The sequence below is a fragment of the Chlorocebus sabaeus genome, chromosome 6 (genome assembly GCF_047675955.1).
Source record: "Chlorocebus sabaeus isolate Y175 chromosome 6, mChlSab1.0.hap1, whole genome shotgun sequence".
In the NCBI taxonomy this organism is placed as follows: Eukaryota; Metazoa; Chordata; class Mammalia; order Primates; family Cercopithecidae; genus Chlorocebus; species Chlorocebus sabaeus.
This window is the reverse complement of record NC_132909.1, coordinates 25,283,120-25,296,157: the sequence shown is the minus strand read 5'-3', so window position 1 is coordinate 25,296,157 and position 13,038 is coordinate 25,283,120. Positions and strand designations below refer to the sequence as shown.

General features: G+C 56.1%; 1 protein-coding gene across 1 annotated transcript in view; it reads right to left on the bottom strand.

Moving 5' to 3' along the window:
- PEPD (peptidase D) overlaps positions 1–13,038 on the bottom strand; it is a 140,006-nt gene that overhangs the window by 116,230 nt on the left and 10,738 nt on the right. The window contains exons 3-4 of the mRNA XM_007996242.3: positions 12,546–12,673; positions 2,738–2,801 (exon numbers count right to left, since the gene is read on the bottom strand). Coding sequence (XP_007994433.3) covers positions 2,738–2,801; positions 12,546–12,673 — 192 coding nt within the window. The remainder of the gene's footprint in view (positions 1–2,737; positions 2,802–12,545; positions 12,674–13,038) is intronic.

Sequence of the window (13,038 nt, the reverse complement as noted above, 5' to 3'; positions counted from 1 at the left end):
AAAATCAAAGGCACAGGGAGTCCATGCAGCCTCCGCAGGAGTGTCCTACAGCAGCCCTCCTTTCTGAGGGGCAAGCGAGGCCTGGAGGGGAGGCCCCTGGGGTCACATCCCAGCACCACTGCCCTCCAGCTGTGGGGCCGTGGACCAGGCCTTTCTCTCTGAGCCTCAGCCTCATCTATGAACGGGGTGGGGGCTATGGCCCCGCACAGTCCCCACCCCGCTGTGTCCCCCCCACAGTGGGAGGGACAAGGAGCTCCAAGAGAGCTGCCAGTGTTACTGGAGCCCATGGGGGCCACCCCGGCATGAAGCGCTTGCTCTGCTGTCAACATGAGCCTTGTTCCCAGTAAAAACAGCAGCAGTAACGGTAACATCAACACCAATCTGCAATGGCGGTGGTGGTGACAGGGTGCCGTGGGGTGCCCCTGAACCCTAAAGAGATTCCAGCCTTTGAACTCTACTGAAACCTCAAGATTCTGCTTTGTACACGAAGATGAAAAGTGAGCCAGTCTCTGAGCTGCCATTCTGTGCTATCATTGACAACTTCCCTGCCCTCTCAAGGCGGCCTCTCTCTTACTTCGCTTAGAGACCAGTTCTCCTTCCTCACCCCCAGAAATCACAGTATACATGGAGCTGAATTTCCCCCCAGTTATAAAGATAAAAATGTCAGACAGTGGCTGGGGAGGCTGTGGCCCAGAGGTGGCTCGGACTCAGCAGCTGAGTCCAAGGCGGAGGCAGGTGCCTGCCCCACCTGGGTCCTTGAGACACGGCCCACCCCAGGCTGTCCCTCCAGGTTTCACATCGAGGAGAGCTGAAGGGTCAAGGTTTCAAAGGGCAACAGTGTTAAGAAGCAGTTTCTGGGGCAAGGAACACATCTGCCAAGGAGAGGGTCAGAAGCAAAATGGGAATGAATGAGTAGGTGCCTCCCGCTCCAGTTCTGAGACATACAAGGTAAGAGGCAGATGGTCTTGTTGGGGGCATGCAAATAAACATTCAGTCTATTTTAGATCCTGTACTCAAAGGGATCGATATGCTAGGTCACATGTGTATTGACAGAATCTTCAGATGTTAAGAGTCACCCCCAAAAGCTTGGGATTGAAATAACATAAAGATCCATCAAAAGCCTCCTCTCTCCACAGTCCAACCAGGCAGAAGATGCTGTAGAGACAGGCCCCCGTGGCCCTGCAGAGGTGGGCAGTGCCCCTTCACAGAGGCTCTCCTGGGGACCTCTGCCCAGGCACCACCACCCTGCGGTGACTGTTCACTCATGTGGTCACCTCCTGCACCAGACTGTGTCCTGGGCTGTTGAGGTGAGCCCTGGGTCTCAGCCACCTCTGATGCCCTACATGTCCCTGGGACTGGGCAGGGAGAGAGTGCAAGAGGAATGTCTGGGGGAAAAGAACTGGGCGTTCAAGACAAATACAAGACAGTCAAGGGCAGAGTGCACATCAGAACACAGTCAGCCTCCATGATGTCCAAAACTTGTCCTGAGGGCTCAGGGAAGGGGCACCAGTGTGGACCAGAGTCTACAGCAGATACAGGGGCTGGTGCAAGGCCTCGAAAGATGGATAGCAGAAAGACGGAGAAAAGGAAAACATATTCCAGGACAGCAGAACTAGGGGCAGGGCTGGGCACATGGTAGTGGCCTGCCTGGAGTCAAAAAGAGTTGGCCACCTCTGAGCTGGCTGGGCCGGGCCGGGCTGGGCCCCACAAGCTGGGCAGAGACAAACTGGCCTCTCACAGCACTGTGTCTGGTCATGATCCCTGGGAACCTGCCTCTCAACCAGGCTGTGTCCTGCCCAGAGGAAGGGGGAAGCTGCTTGGCCGCCAGAGCTCCCCCCGCCACTTCCACACTGCAGCCCCGGCTCTTAGCATGGGCCACATGCGATCTCTGTCTGTGGAAATGTGGCTACGGGAAGGGCCCCATCCAAAGCCGATGCTGCCAAGTCCAGGTTGAACTTCCAGTGGCAGGCACTGACTTCTGGGTGCTTCGCATTCCACACTGCACTGACCTGCACAGGACGTCGGGTTGTGAGAGCGCCCAGGGCCAGAGCACAGAGGCCTCCTGTGTGTCAGGGCCTTTGGTCACGTACCACAGGGGCTTCCAGCTGTGCTCTCGCCTCTGTCCCAGCCCTGCCCCACTGGCAGGAAGGAGAGCTGGAGTCGAGGAGTCAGGGCAGCCCCTTTCACCTGCCTGGACTTGGTTGGCACAGATTCAAAACCCCAAGAGGACAGTCACACGCCTACCCGGGCCACATGACACCATATGGACAACCCCACTGTGAAGTGGATTGAAGTCAAGGGACCTCCAACGCCACTCTACAAGCCTTTCACAGCCTCAGGCTTTTCTGACAGCAGCATCTGCAGTCAACCAGGACTCGAGACGCACAAAGGCCTCGGCCTAGCCTCACAGTGACTTAGATCGTGTGCCACTGCTGCAGGCAGGCCCGCCCCTGAGAGACACCTCATGTATCTCAGCGGCCACAACCCAAGTCACCAGACACTTCCACCCACAGAGTCAGAGGCCTTCCCAGGCAAAGCAATGGCTCCACAGAGAAGCCTGACGCATGGATTGCTGCCTACTCCTTCCAGATGGCAGCGCCCCCAGCGTGGTGGCCACTGGCCAGGCGGTAGTGTCCCTGACATCCAGCAAGGTTGTGGCAGTGGAAAGAGAGGAACTCCAGGAGTGGAAGGCGTGCTGGAAGCCCTGGGCTGCTCAGAGGAGGAGCCAGCTACCCACCTCATCTGCGTACTGGACGTCATCCACGGCATACTTCTCCTTGAAGTGCTCCTTGGAATGGATCCTCAAAGAAAAGCACAAGGAATGCCAGGATCAGGGCTTGGTAATGGCTCAGTGTGGTCACCTTCCTGCCTGCCAAGCCCAGGCCATGGAGCCCCAGGCCCATCTCCATCACGGCCAGCACCCAGCACCCGGCATCGAACAGGTCTGCCCAACACACGCTTGGAGGGCAAAGGACATTGGGCCACGGAGTGACGGATGAACCACAGCTGCTTTCCTCAGCAACCCCCGCTCCTCTGTGACCCTAGCCACCTGCAGCCAGCCGCTGCAGACAAAAAGCCCTATCATCCCCCTCCACTGCCAGAGACGGTCCACCAGGGTAGCCAGCCAGTGCACCCCACCCTCTGTGGCATAAAACAATCTGTCTGCCAGGTCTTCATGGAGCATCTTTAAAGGAAAGTTTATTTTAAGGTCGGGCATAGCAGCTCACACCTGTAATCCCAGCACTCTGGGAGGCTGAGGCAGGTAGATCACAAGGTCAGGAGATCAAGACCATCCTGGCTAACACAACGGAACCCCGTCTCTACTAAACATACAAAAAATTAGGGCATGGCGGCGGGCGCCTGTAGTCCCAGCTACTCATGAGACTGAGGCAGGAGAATCGCTTGAACCCGGGAGGTGGAGGTTGCAGGGAGTCAAGATTGCGCCACTGCACTCCAGCCTGAGTGACAGAGCAAGACTCCATCTCAAATAACAATAATAACAATGTTTATTTTATTTTCTAGAGACAGCATCTTGTTCTGTCACCCAGGCTGGAGTGCAGTGGCACAATCACAGCTCACTGCAGTCTCAAACTCCTGGGCTCAAGCAATCTTCCTGCCTCAGCCTCCCAAAGTGCTAGGATTATATGCATTAGGCACTGTGCCCAGTCACAAATTAACATTTTTAGAAAGTCAATATCAGTATTACTCAATGTGATGAGAAAAACTCAAGCTTACTCATTACCCCTGAAAAATCTGCCAGTGAGAAGACACAGAATGGACGAAGTTGGGCAGCCCTCGTCCACCTCCTGACGGGCCCTTTGGTCACAGCTGTGCTAGGCAGACCTCCAGCCTGGGTCCAGCAAGCCGCCACCCCCAGGCTCTTGGTCAGCAGGTAAGTCAATGTCGTTGTTGGTGACAGAGCTTACGTAAGGGGAAAGGAACACAAACCGCACAGGGGAGACACTGAGAGCCAAGTCCAATGACACACGCGCACTCAGTCCTACGCCATCCCACACCTGGGCCCCACCTCATCACAGGGGCTCTATCCCCAGCCCTGCCCCAGCCCCCCAGCTGTCTGTGACCTCACAGCGTTACAATCACCAGGCGCTGGGTCCCAAATAGGCCTCCGACAAAAAACAGCAGATGGTTTCCGGATGGTACCTCCTGGGCTGTCAAGGGGTGGTGGTGAGACAGGAGAATAGGGTCGGGAGGCAAGGAACCTAGGGCTCTTTCATGCAGACTTCCTGGAACTAAATTGAAAGGAAGATCCTAACTTTCCACACCTAAGTAACAAAGGACCAGAGGCTGCTCTCTCTGCAAATCCCCTTTTTTTTTGAGCCAGATGGGAAATTGAAAGTACCTCTGATAACAAGTGGAGTCTTGGTTTGCACAGAAATGCAACTTTCTAACTTCACTTTAGAAGTTACAGAGGTTTTAGAAGTGAAGTTAAAAAGGTTGCTTTCTGCAACCAATCAGACTGATTGCAGGCCACCACTTCATTTAAACAAGGTGAGCACCAAGTGGCCAATGGGAAACCTCCTGGGGGTATCTGGACCTGAGAAGGTTCTGTCACTAGGCCCTTGAACCTCTGCTCAGCCGGCTCCCACACTATGGAGTGTACTTTCATTTTGAATAAATCTCTTTCATTCTTTTGTTGCTTCATTCTTTCCTTTCTTTGTGGGTTATGTCCAATTCTTTGTTCAAGATGGCAACAACCTGGACAACTTGCAGTCAAGACCTTTTATCAGTAACGGGGAGAGAGGGGCTGCAGAGGACAATATGCCTGGGGAACCCCACAGAACATGGTTGAGGGAGAGAACCTTGGGACTCGGAGGTGACGACCTTCATGAGTGAGCTCCTGAACTGGAGTCCTAAGTGCCATTCTCAGCCTTTGTGACACTAAGGACCAGCATCACCCCCAGGAAACAGAATCCGCTCCTCTCTCTGAGTCCTCCACCACTTCCCTCCCCACCCAAACCAGGAAGTACCGGCCACAGGGCCCAGGGACAGCTGCAGGGAGCAACAACAAGGAACACCAGGACAGCTGCAGGGAGCAACAACAAGGAACACCGAGGGCCCAGGAGATCTCACCGTGATCAATCAGCTGCTCAGTGCAGCCCACAATGCCCTTTGCTTTCTCTCCCTTTTGGCTTCTCTGAAATGATCACGGGTTATCAAGCTCCTGCTGTTAATTAAATTTGCATGATTCAGTCACATTCACTTGTGCATTTGAGACACGACTCAAAAGTTAAATGGTCAAGGTCTGACACCTCCATTAGCACGGCCTCGAGCAGTTACGGGGCAGGAATTGATGACGAGCGCCTCGCCTGGACTCCGGAGGCCCCAGACGCAGGGCTTATTGTGCAGCTGGCTCAAGGGAAGCCTGCAGACCCTTTGCTACTGAGCAACCACACTCTCGGCACCGAGGTGACCCCACAACCCAGCACAAAAGCACGTGTCAGAAATACAAAAGGCAGGGCCATCAGCGACACATCAACTCGGACTTTCTGGCTCCATAACAGACACCCTGCGTCCTCAGTTGTTCCCAGCTCTGCCTCTAGCCCCCTCCCTTCATTGCCTCCAACTGTGACAGGAGTGAAAAGCAACCTCACGGCAGACTGGGGAAGTACAAAGGACATGATTTTGAGGCCAGCGCCCTACAGAGGGGCATCTCAGCCATCAGTGTGGCACCTAACCTTGTCACCTCCACTCCCGTTAGGGGCCTGAAACCTCCCAACTCACCCCAACTGTGCAGAGGGAAGCGACCAGGAAATGCGTTCTGGCCCTGCTGCCAAAAAGCGCCTCCCGAGCCGGAAGCCTGATTCTCAACAGGGAGCCACTCGACAGATAAAACCTGAAAAGCTGCAAACAGCTTTTCTGGCAACTGTGCATTTCATTCTCTCTTAAAGGGCAGAGATAATTAAGTTTGGATAGTACTTATTTTTCATGTTTGGGGGCTAATTATGGTAAAAACCATTTAAACGTCACCCTAAGGGATATGCGTGCCAGACTTCCACGTCAAACCAGTCACCGAAGGCTTGGCAGCCATGATTTGGTGGGGCCGATGAGAAAAGAAGAGGTGTGGCCACACAAGCCCTGCAAAGCTGGCTGGAGAGGCCCCTGGGGGGCTCTGGACTCCCGCAGACCAGGCTGGCCAGGGCAGGAGGCAGGCACTTGGAGGGAGGGCTTGCGTGCTGTCCCGTGGGGAGTCTGGGCTCCAGCAATGGTACTTCACGTCAGGCCCCATGGCATAGGAAGTCTGGATAGAAACAACGAGACTGGAGGCCGGGCACCATGGCTCACACCTGTAATCCCAGCACTCTGGAAGGCCGAGGTGAGCGGATCACCTGAGGTCAGGAGTTCAAGACCAGCCTGGCCAACATGGTGAAACCCCATCTCTACTAAATATACAAAAAAATTAGCCGGGTATGATGGCTGTAATCCCAGCTACTCAGGAGGCTAAGGCAGAAGAATCGCTTTAACTCAGGAGGTGGAGGTTGCAGTGAGCTGAGATCGCGCCATTGCACTCCAATCTGGGTAATGAGATCAAAACTTCGTCTCCAAAAAAAAGAAAAAGAAAAAAAGAAATGACCAGACTGGAGAGGACGGGTCAGCAGAGAAGCTGCTGTCACCCCACACACACTCCCCTCAAGTGCCAAGGATAGCTTTGCGGCGAGAGAGGAGAAGTCCTCCTACCCAAAGGGGCTCTCGTCCTCCACAGGGGTCAGCATCCAGGGACCCCAGCTGGGCCCTGGCATGAATGAGAGCGGCCTTTCCCAGTCCCCGGAGTCAGAGCCCGTGGCTGCACACGCTGCAGTGACCGCCAGCACCTGTGGGGGCCACGGGTGGGAAGGAGACATTAAATTAACACCACACGGTGCAGACACAAGGAGTCCTCTAGAAAATGAAATTTCAATGAGCAGGTCTTGCCGGCTGGCTGACCACCTGCATGCGGTTAATGAATAAGTAATAGGGCCAAATTACAGCCGTCACCATCCATTTCCTGCGGCCCGGCCTGCCTTCAGCTACAAACAATGCTGCCCGGCCGACTCTCACTCTGCTCACCACAGAAGGCAGCGGCACTTGCTCCGCGGTGAAAGCCGGCAGCCATCCAAGGATGTCATCAGCTGGTCAGCGACAAAAGCAGACTTCGCCACCGTGACGCAGGTGCCTACGCCCAAAGACCACTCCCCGAGCAAGGCTTCCTCGCAGGGGCTGCAGAGGGGACAGCGCTGCCCGGGAGGCTGGAGACCAGGTCCAGTGACCAGGACTGCCCAGGGTCAGCGCTTCAAACCGCCCGGACAGCAGCCGAAGGAGCTATTCAGCCCCTTCTCAGAGGCCTGCACGGCAAAGAGGGCCCCCCACACCCTGCCGATCACAGGGAGCGTGGGAGGGAGGCACCAGAGAGGCTACGGAAGCCTCGATCCTCCGGACACTCGGTGGGGCAGAGCTGGAAAAACATACAACACACAACACACCCTCATCACAAACACCCTACACACCACACGCACCCACACACCACACAGCACACTCACACCCACCACACCCCCATCACAAACACCCCACATGCTACTCACACACCCACACACCCCCATCACAAACACCCTACACACCACACACATACACCCCCTCATCACAAACACCCTACACACCACACACACCCACACACAACACAGCACACTCACACCCACCACACCCCATCACAAACACCCTACATACTACACACACACCCCCATCACAAACACCCTACACACTACACACACACACCCTCATCACAAACACCCTACACACTACACACACACCCACATCACAAACACCCTACACACTACACACACACCCCCTCATCACAAACACCCTACACACTACACACACACCCACACACAACACAGCACACTCACACCCACCACACCCCATCACAAACACCCCACATGCTACTCACACACCCACACACCCCCATCACAAACACCCTACACACCACACACATACACCCCCTCATCACAAACACCCTACACACCACACACACCCACACACAACACAGCACACTCACACCCACCACACCCCTATCACAAACACCCCACATGCTACTCACACACCCACCACACCCCCATCACAAACACCCTACACACTACACACACACCCCCTCATCACAAACACCCTACACACTACACACACACCCACATCACAAACACCCTACACACTACACACACACACCCACATCACAAACACCCTACACACCACACACATACACCCCCTCATCACAAACACCCTACACACCACACACACCCACACACAACACAGCACACTCACACCCACCACGCCCCTATCACAAACACCCTACATACTACACACACACCCCCATCACAAACACCCTACACACTACACACACACCCCCTCATCACAAACACCCTACACACCACACACACCACAAACACAGCAATGCCCCCCACACACAACATACTCTACATGCATCACACACCTCACACATATCCCCCACATACGTCCTCTCCACATCACATCCATACCTACCCACCCCTCCACATGCACCACACCACACACAGGTATGCACTCCATATGCACACACAGCCCCCCACACATACACCATACATGTGCAAACCCTCCTACCATACCCACATCCATCTCTCACACAAGATGTGGGTATGGCCCTGGGAAGGCTGAGCGCCCCTCCCTGCATACCAGAGCCAGGGACGGAACAGGGTACAAAGTACAAAGGTTCCAGGAGGGTCCCCCGACCTGGTCAAAGTGGCTCCCCAACTCTGGGCTCTGAAGCTGCGTGGGGCGCTGACTCACAGAGGCCCACAGCCAAAGCCACCCTCCACTCAGCCCGACTCCGATGAAATATGATGGGAAACGCTCTCACATCAAAAAGACACCACACACTGTTGTGAGCAGAGACTCGGAATAAAAATGCATTCAAAACTACCACCCTCCTCGTCCCAGAACGGGCCTGGGGTGAGGAGTGGGCCGGCCTCAGGCTGCCCACGGCCCCAGGCGTCTGCAACCCTGACAACAGCGAGACCGTTTCCGCAGGAAGTGGCAGATCCTGCAGACGGGGGTGTCGTTTCCCTAGGCGACTTTGGATCGCAGTATCTGCCAGATGGATTTTCAAAAACCATCAGATAGGGACTCAAAAGGAAGCTGAGGAGCTGAAGGTCAAATGTGCAGTCTGGTGGGTTTTGCTTGCAAAGGCCAGGTACTCCCATCAGCCTCGCTCCCGGTGCCCTATTGATTCCAGGAGCAGCTGGAAGCAGCCGTACGCAATCAGATCTGGCCACTCCCCAACTCCAGTCCCACAGTCAACCTCGCCACCACTGCTCTGTTACAACTGAGCCTTCTCTCCTGAGGGCTCAGGATGTGGAGACTCAGACAGGGTCACCCCAGGGCAGAGGAATGGAGAGGCCTGCTGGGGGTGGCTGTGGTAGGGAACCAGGATGGCAGGACACAAGGGTCTACCTCTCAGCTATGGGGCCAGAAGCCCCCTTGGGATGAAGGCTGCCTGATCTGACCTGCCCAGCATGCACACAGAGGAGGCATCTGCCCTGACTGCTGAGCTGCTTCTCTGAGCAGTGGGACACGTCAACAGGCTCTGAGCCAGCAGTGAAGGCCATGAGGAGGATGAGAGGGCAGCCAGGTCAAAACTGCAGGTGTCACCCAGAGTCAAGGATCCCCTGGCACAGGAGCCCTCACTCGTCCTGAGGTGTGCCACTTGCAAGAAAGGCTGAGGCCACAACTCTGCTCTGGGTGGAGAGAGGATGCTGGGAGAATCCTCCTGCAGAAAGCAAATCTAAACTCTTCGTCGCTGCTGTCCCAGTTACAATGGCTGCGGAATAAACCACTCCAACATTTAATGGAGTGCAAAACCACCCATCATGTTCACGGACTCTGAAGGTCGGGAATTCAGACCGAGCCCGGAGAGGACAGCAAAGCTCTGCTCCACATCTAGGACCTCAGCAGGTGGAAGGCCGGGGCTCGGAACCACCTGGGGCTCGTGCACACTGGCGGCTGGTGCTGCTGGCGGCTGGGGTCCCCCTGTGGGGAGTCTGTGCTTCCTCATGATGTGGCGGGTGGGTTCCCAGGGCAAGCACTCCACGGGAGAGAACCAGGTGGAAGCCACAATGCAGTTTACAGTCAAGCCTCAGACGTCACCCAGCAGTACTGCCACCTGGTCATGAGGCCCAGACCTGGGTCAGGCAGGAGGGAAACAGATGTCACCTGCAGACAGCGAGTGTCCAGAAACACTGCCGTGGCCATTTTTGGACAAGACAATCTGCCTCCTGGAACCATCCCTGCCTCGTGTCAGTGTCACAGATATAACCGCCGCCACAGTGGCCAGTACTGTAACTCCAGTCCTGGGGGGCTTCCAGAGCAGCATCACAGGGAAGGAACTGGAGCCCCAAACACGACCAGACCCACTCGCAAGCCCCACGGCCCCTCAGAAGCCACACTGAGCGAGCAGGCAAGCTCAGCCTCCGACTGCAGCTCCAGCAAGACCTGGCGGCAGGACCTGCACGGGTCACGCCACCATGCTGAGCCATTTCCTCTTTTATAACAGGGCAGTCATAAGGATTCCACTGGGAATGAGATGAAGGTCGACAGTAAAGATCACAACAGGATGGGAAGGTACTGTCAGGTGAGGGCCTCCGAGGGGCAGCCCGGTAGAAGCCCCAAAGGCACTCGGCCCGGGTGTGTCCACTCTGTGCCCTTCTTCCCAGGGGCTGAGCCAGGAGATCGCCCCCAGGAGAAACAGCCCTCTTTTCTTCTGCTGCCAATTGTGCTCCAGGCTGAGTCCTGCCCAGCAAAGATCCCAGTCTTGCCAGGCTGGGATCCTGTCAAGCAGCCTAAGAGCAGAATGATCACCAACTTGTAAGCCTGAACCCCTCTCCCTGAGATAGCAGGAGCAGCACACACCACGGCCAACAAAGGCAGAAACGGAGTCTGCACTGAAGGAAGGGTGAGGGGAGGGTGGCGCTGGAAGCAGGGGAAGCCCCACTGTGGCCCTGGCCCTCGGCACAGCCCAGTCCCTTGGCAGCCAGGGGCCTTGTCACTCAAACCAGTCACAGCCTCTCCAGCCAACCTGGTAATGAGCGTTCTGGGGCACCAGGCAGCAAAGGCTGCAATTTATACATTAGCCCAGAAAAATCACTCTCCAGGCGGAGATGACATGCAGCGAGGCGGCCAGCATTTAGCAGGATCCTCTGATCACCTCAAACCTCCCTGGTTAAGTACAGCGTCCACCCCGGCACCTCTGAGCAGGCAGAACAGCTCCTCGGGGGTGGGGGAACCTGGAACAGCAGGCACCGTGGAGGGTGGAGGAAGGTGCACCGAAGCCCAAGCCTCTGCTCCATCTCACACGTGGGCCAGGAGGGCAGGGCCTGCACGGTGTGCAGAGGCAGGCAGCAAATAACACACCCAGCATATCAGCAACAGGTCTCAGAAAGGCGGTCCCCCAAACCCAACCCAACCCACCACCCTCAGGCACGAAAAGGGCCATGCCACACCTGTCAATGCCATGCAGGAGTGACGGCCTCCCAGGGCCAAAGCCTCAGACGTTTTCACAGAGCGAGGAAGCTAGAATTTCAGGATTAACAAACTGCACTTCTAAACAAACAAGGCCCCCAGCTGACAGGGCTCTGATGAGTGGAGGAACACCATGGTTCTCTAGGTCTCGAGTCGAATTAGAATAAACGACATGGACACACATGGAGTGGTTTTAAGGAGTGGAGAATTTAATAGACAAGAAGGAAGGGAGAAGACAGAGGAAGAAGTTCCTCCGTACAGAGACAGAGGAAAGGGGACTCCAAAGCTGAAAGAGGAAGTCCCCAAGTGCAGTGGCCACCAGCCAGGTATATATGCAGAGGCTGGGGGAGGTGGTGTCTGATTTGCATAGGGCTTGGGGATTGGTTTGACTAAGCATGTTATTCACATACCCCACGAAAAAGCTGGCCCTCCCACCCTAGCCTTTTAATATGCAAATGCAGGGTGCCATGGATGTTCTACACATGTGGGGATATGTGGGGGCAGCCATGTTGCCAGGAACATGTGGGGCAAGGGCAAGAAGGCCTTGGGAATCGCCATGTTGGGTGGACCCAGTTTCTAATGGCCTGCATCTGCATATCAAAGGTTGCCCGCCTGGCTTTAGGAGCTGGGGCTTTATCAGACAACTTCCCAAGGACCCCTTTTCCTCTCTCTCTACCTAAAATAATTTCTTAATAGCTCCTACGACACAGTTGTACTCCAGCTGTAACATCCCTTCCCAACCAAGGGTGCAGGGCTCTGGTGCAAGGCAGGCTGTCACAGCCCTGACCGCATGCCCTTCCTCCTGCAGCTCTTCCCTACTCCCCGTCCCCAGGCCCAGCCCGGCCCTCCCATCCCACCTCCCCTCCACCTCTCCTCCCCACCCCTGGCCCGTGGTTGGTAGCCGTCCCCAGGCCCAGCCCAGCCCTCCCATCCCACCTCCCCTCCACCTCCCCTCCCCACCCCTGGCCCGTGGTTGGTAGCCGCGGTGCCCCAGCCAGGCTGCTCCTTACTTTCCCATCCAGGTGGCATGGCTGGCAGGAAGCCTGGGCACAAACAGGGTCGACTTCCCAGTGTCAACATCAATGACGCCGTAGCAGCCTGGCTCAGTGACACCGAACGCCCAGTGAAAAAAGGACTCCTGTGGCAGGAACAAGAACTCTTGTTAGCCAGTGGAATGTGAGGTGCAAGGAGGCACCGGTGGCTGCATCGCAGCAACCCTGAGAGCCAGCTCGGACTGACAGCCTCCTGCAACTGACCCCAGCCCCAGACATCCCTTCCCCTCAGCACCCAACTCCCTGGCTCATCCTCCCATGGTTTGGCAAAGGGCAACCTGGCAGCTCCTCCAACCTGCTGGGAGCCCTCCCTGATGCTGCAGGTTTCGGGTATGTGCCCGAGACCCCTGTATTCCCACCCCCTATGCCCATGACAGGGAGCCCAGCACCACCACACATCCAGCTCAGCCCTGCCTCTCTGCCACGTGCAGGCAGGCAAGACGCCCCCCAG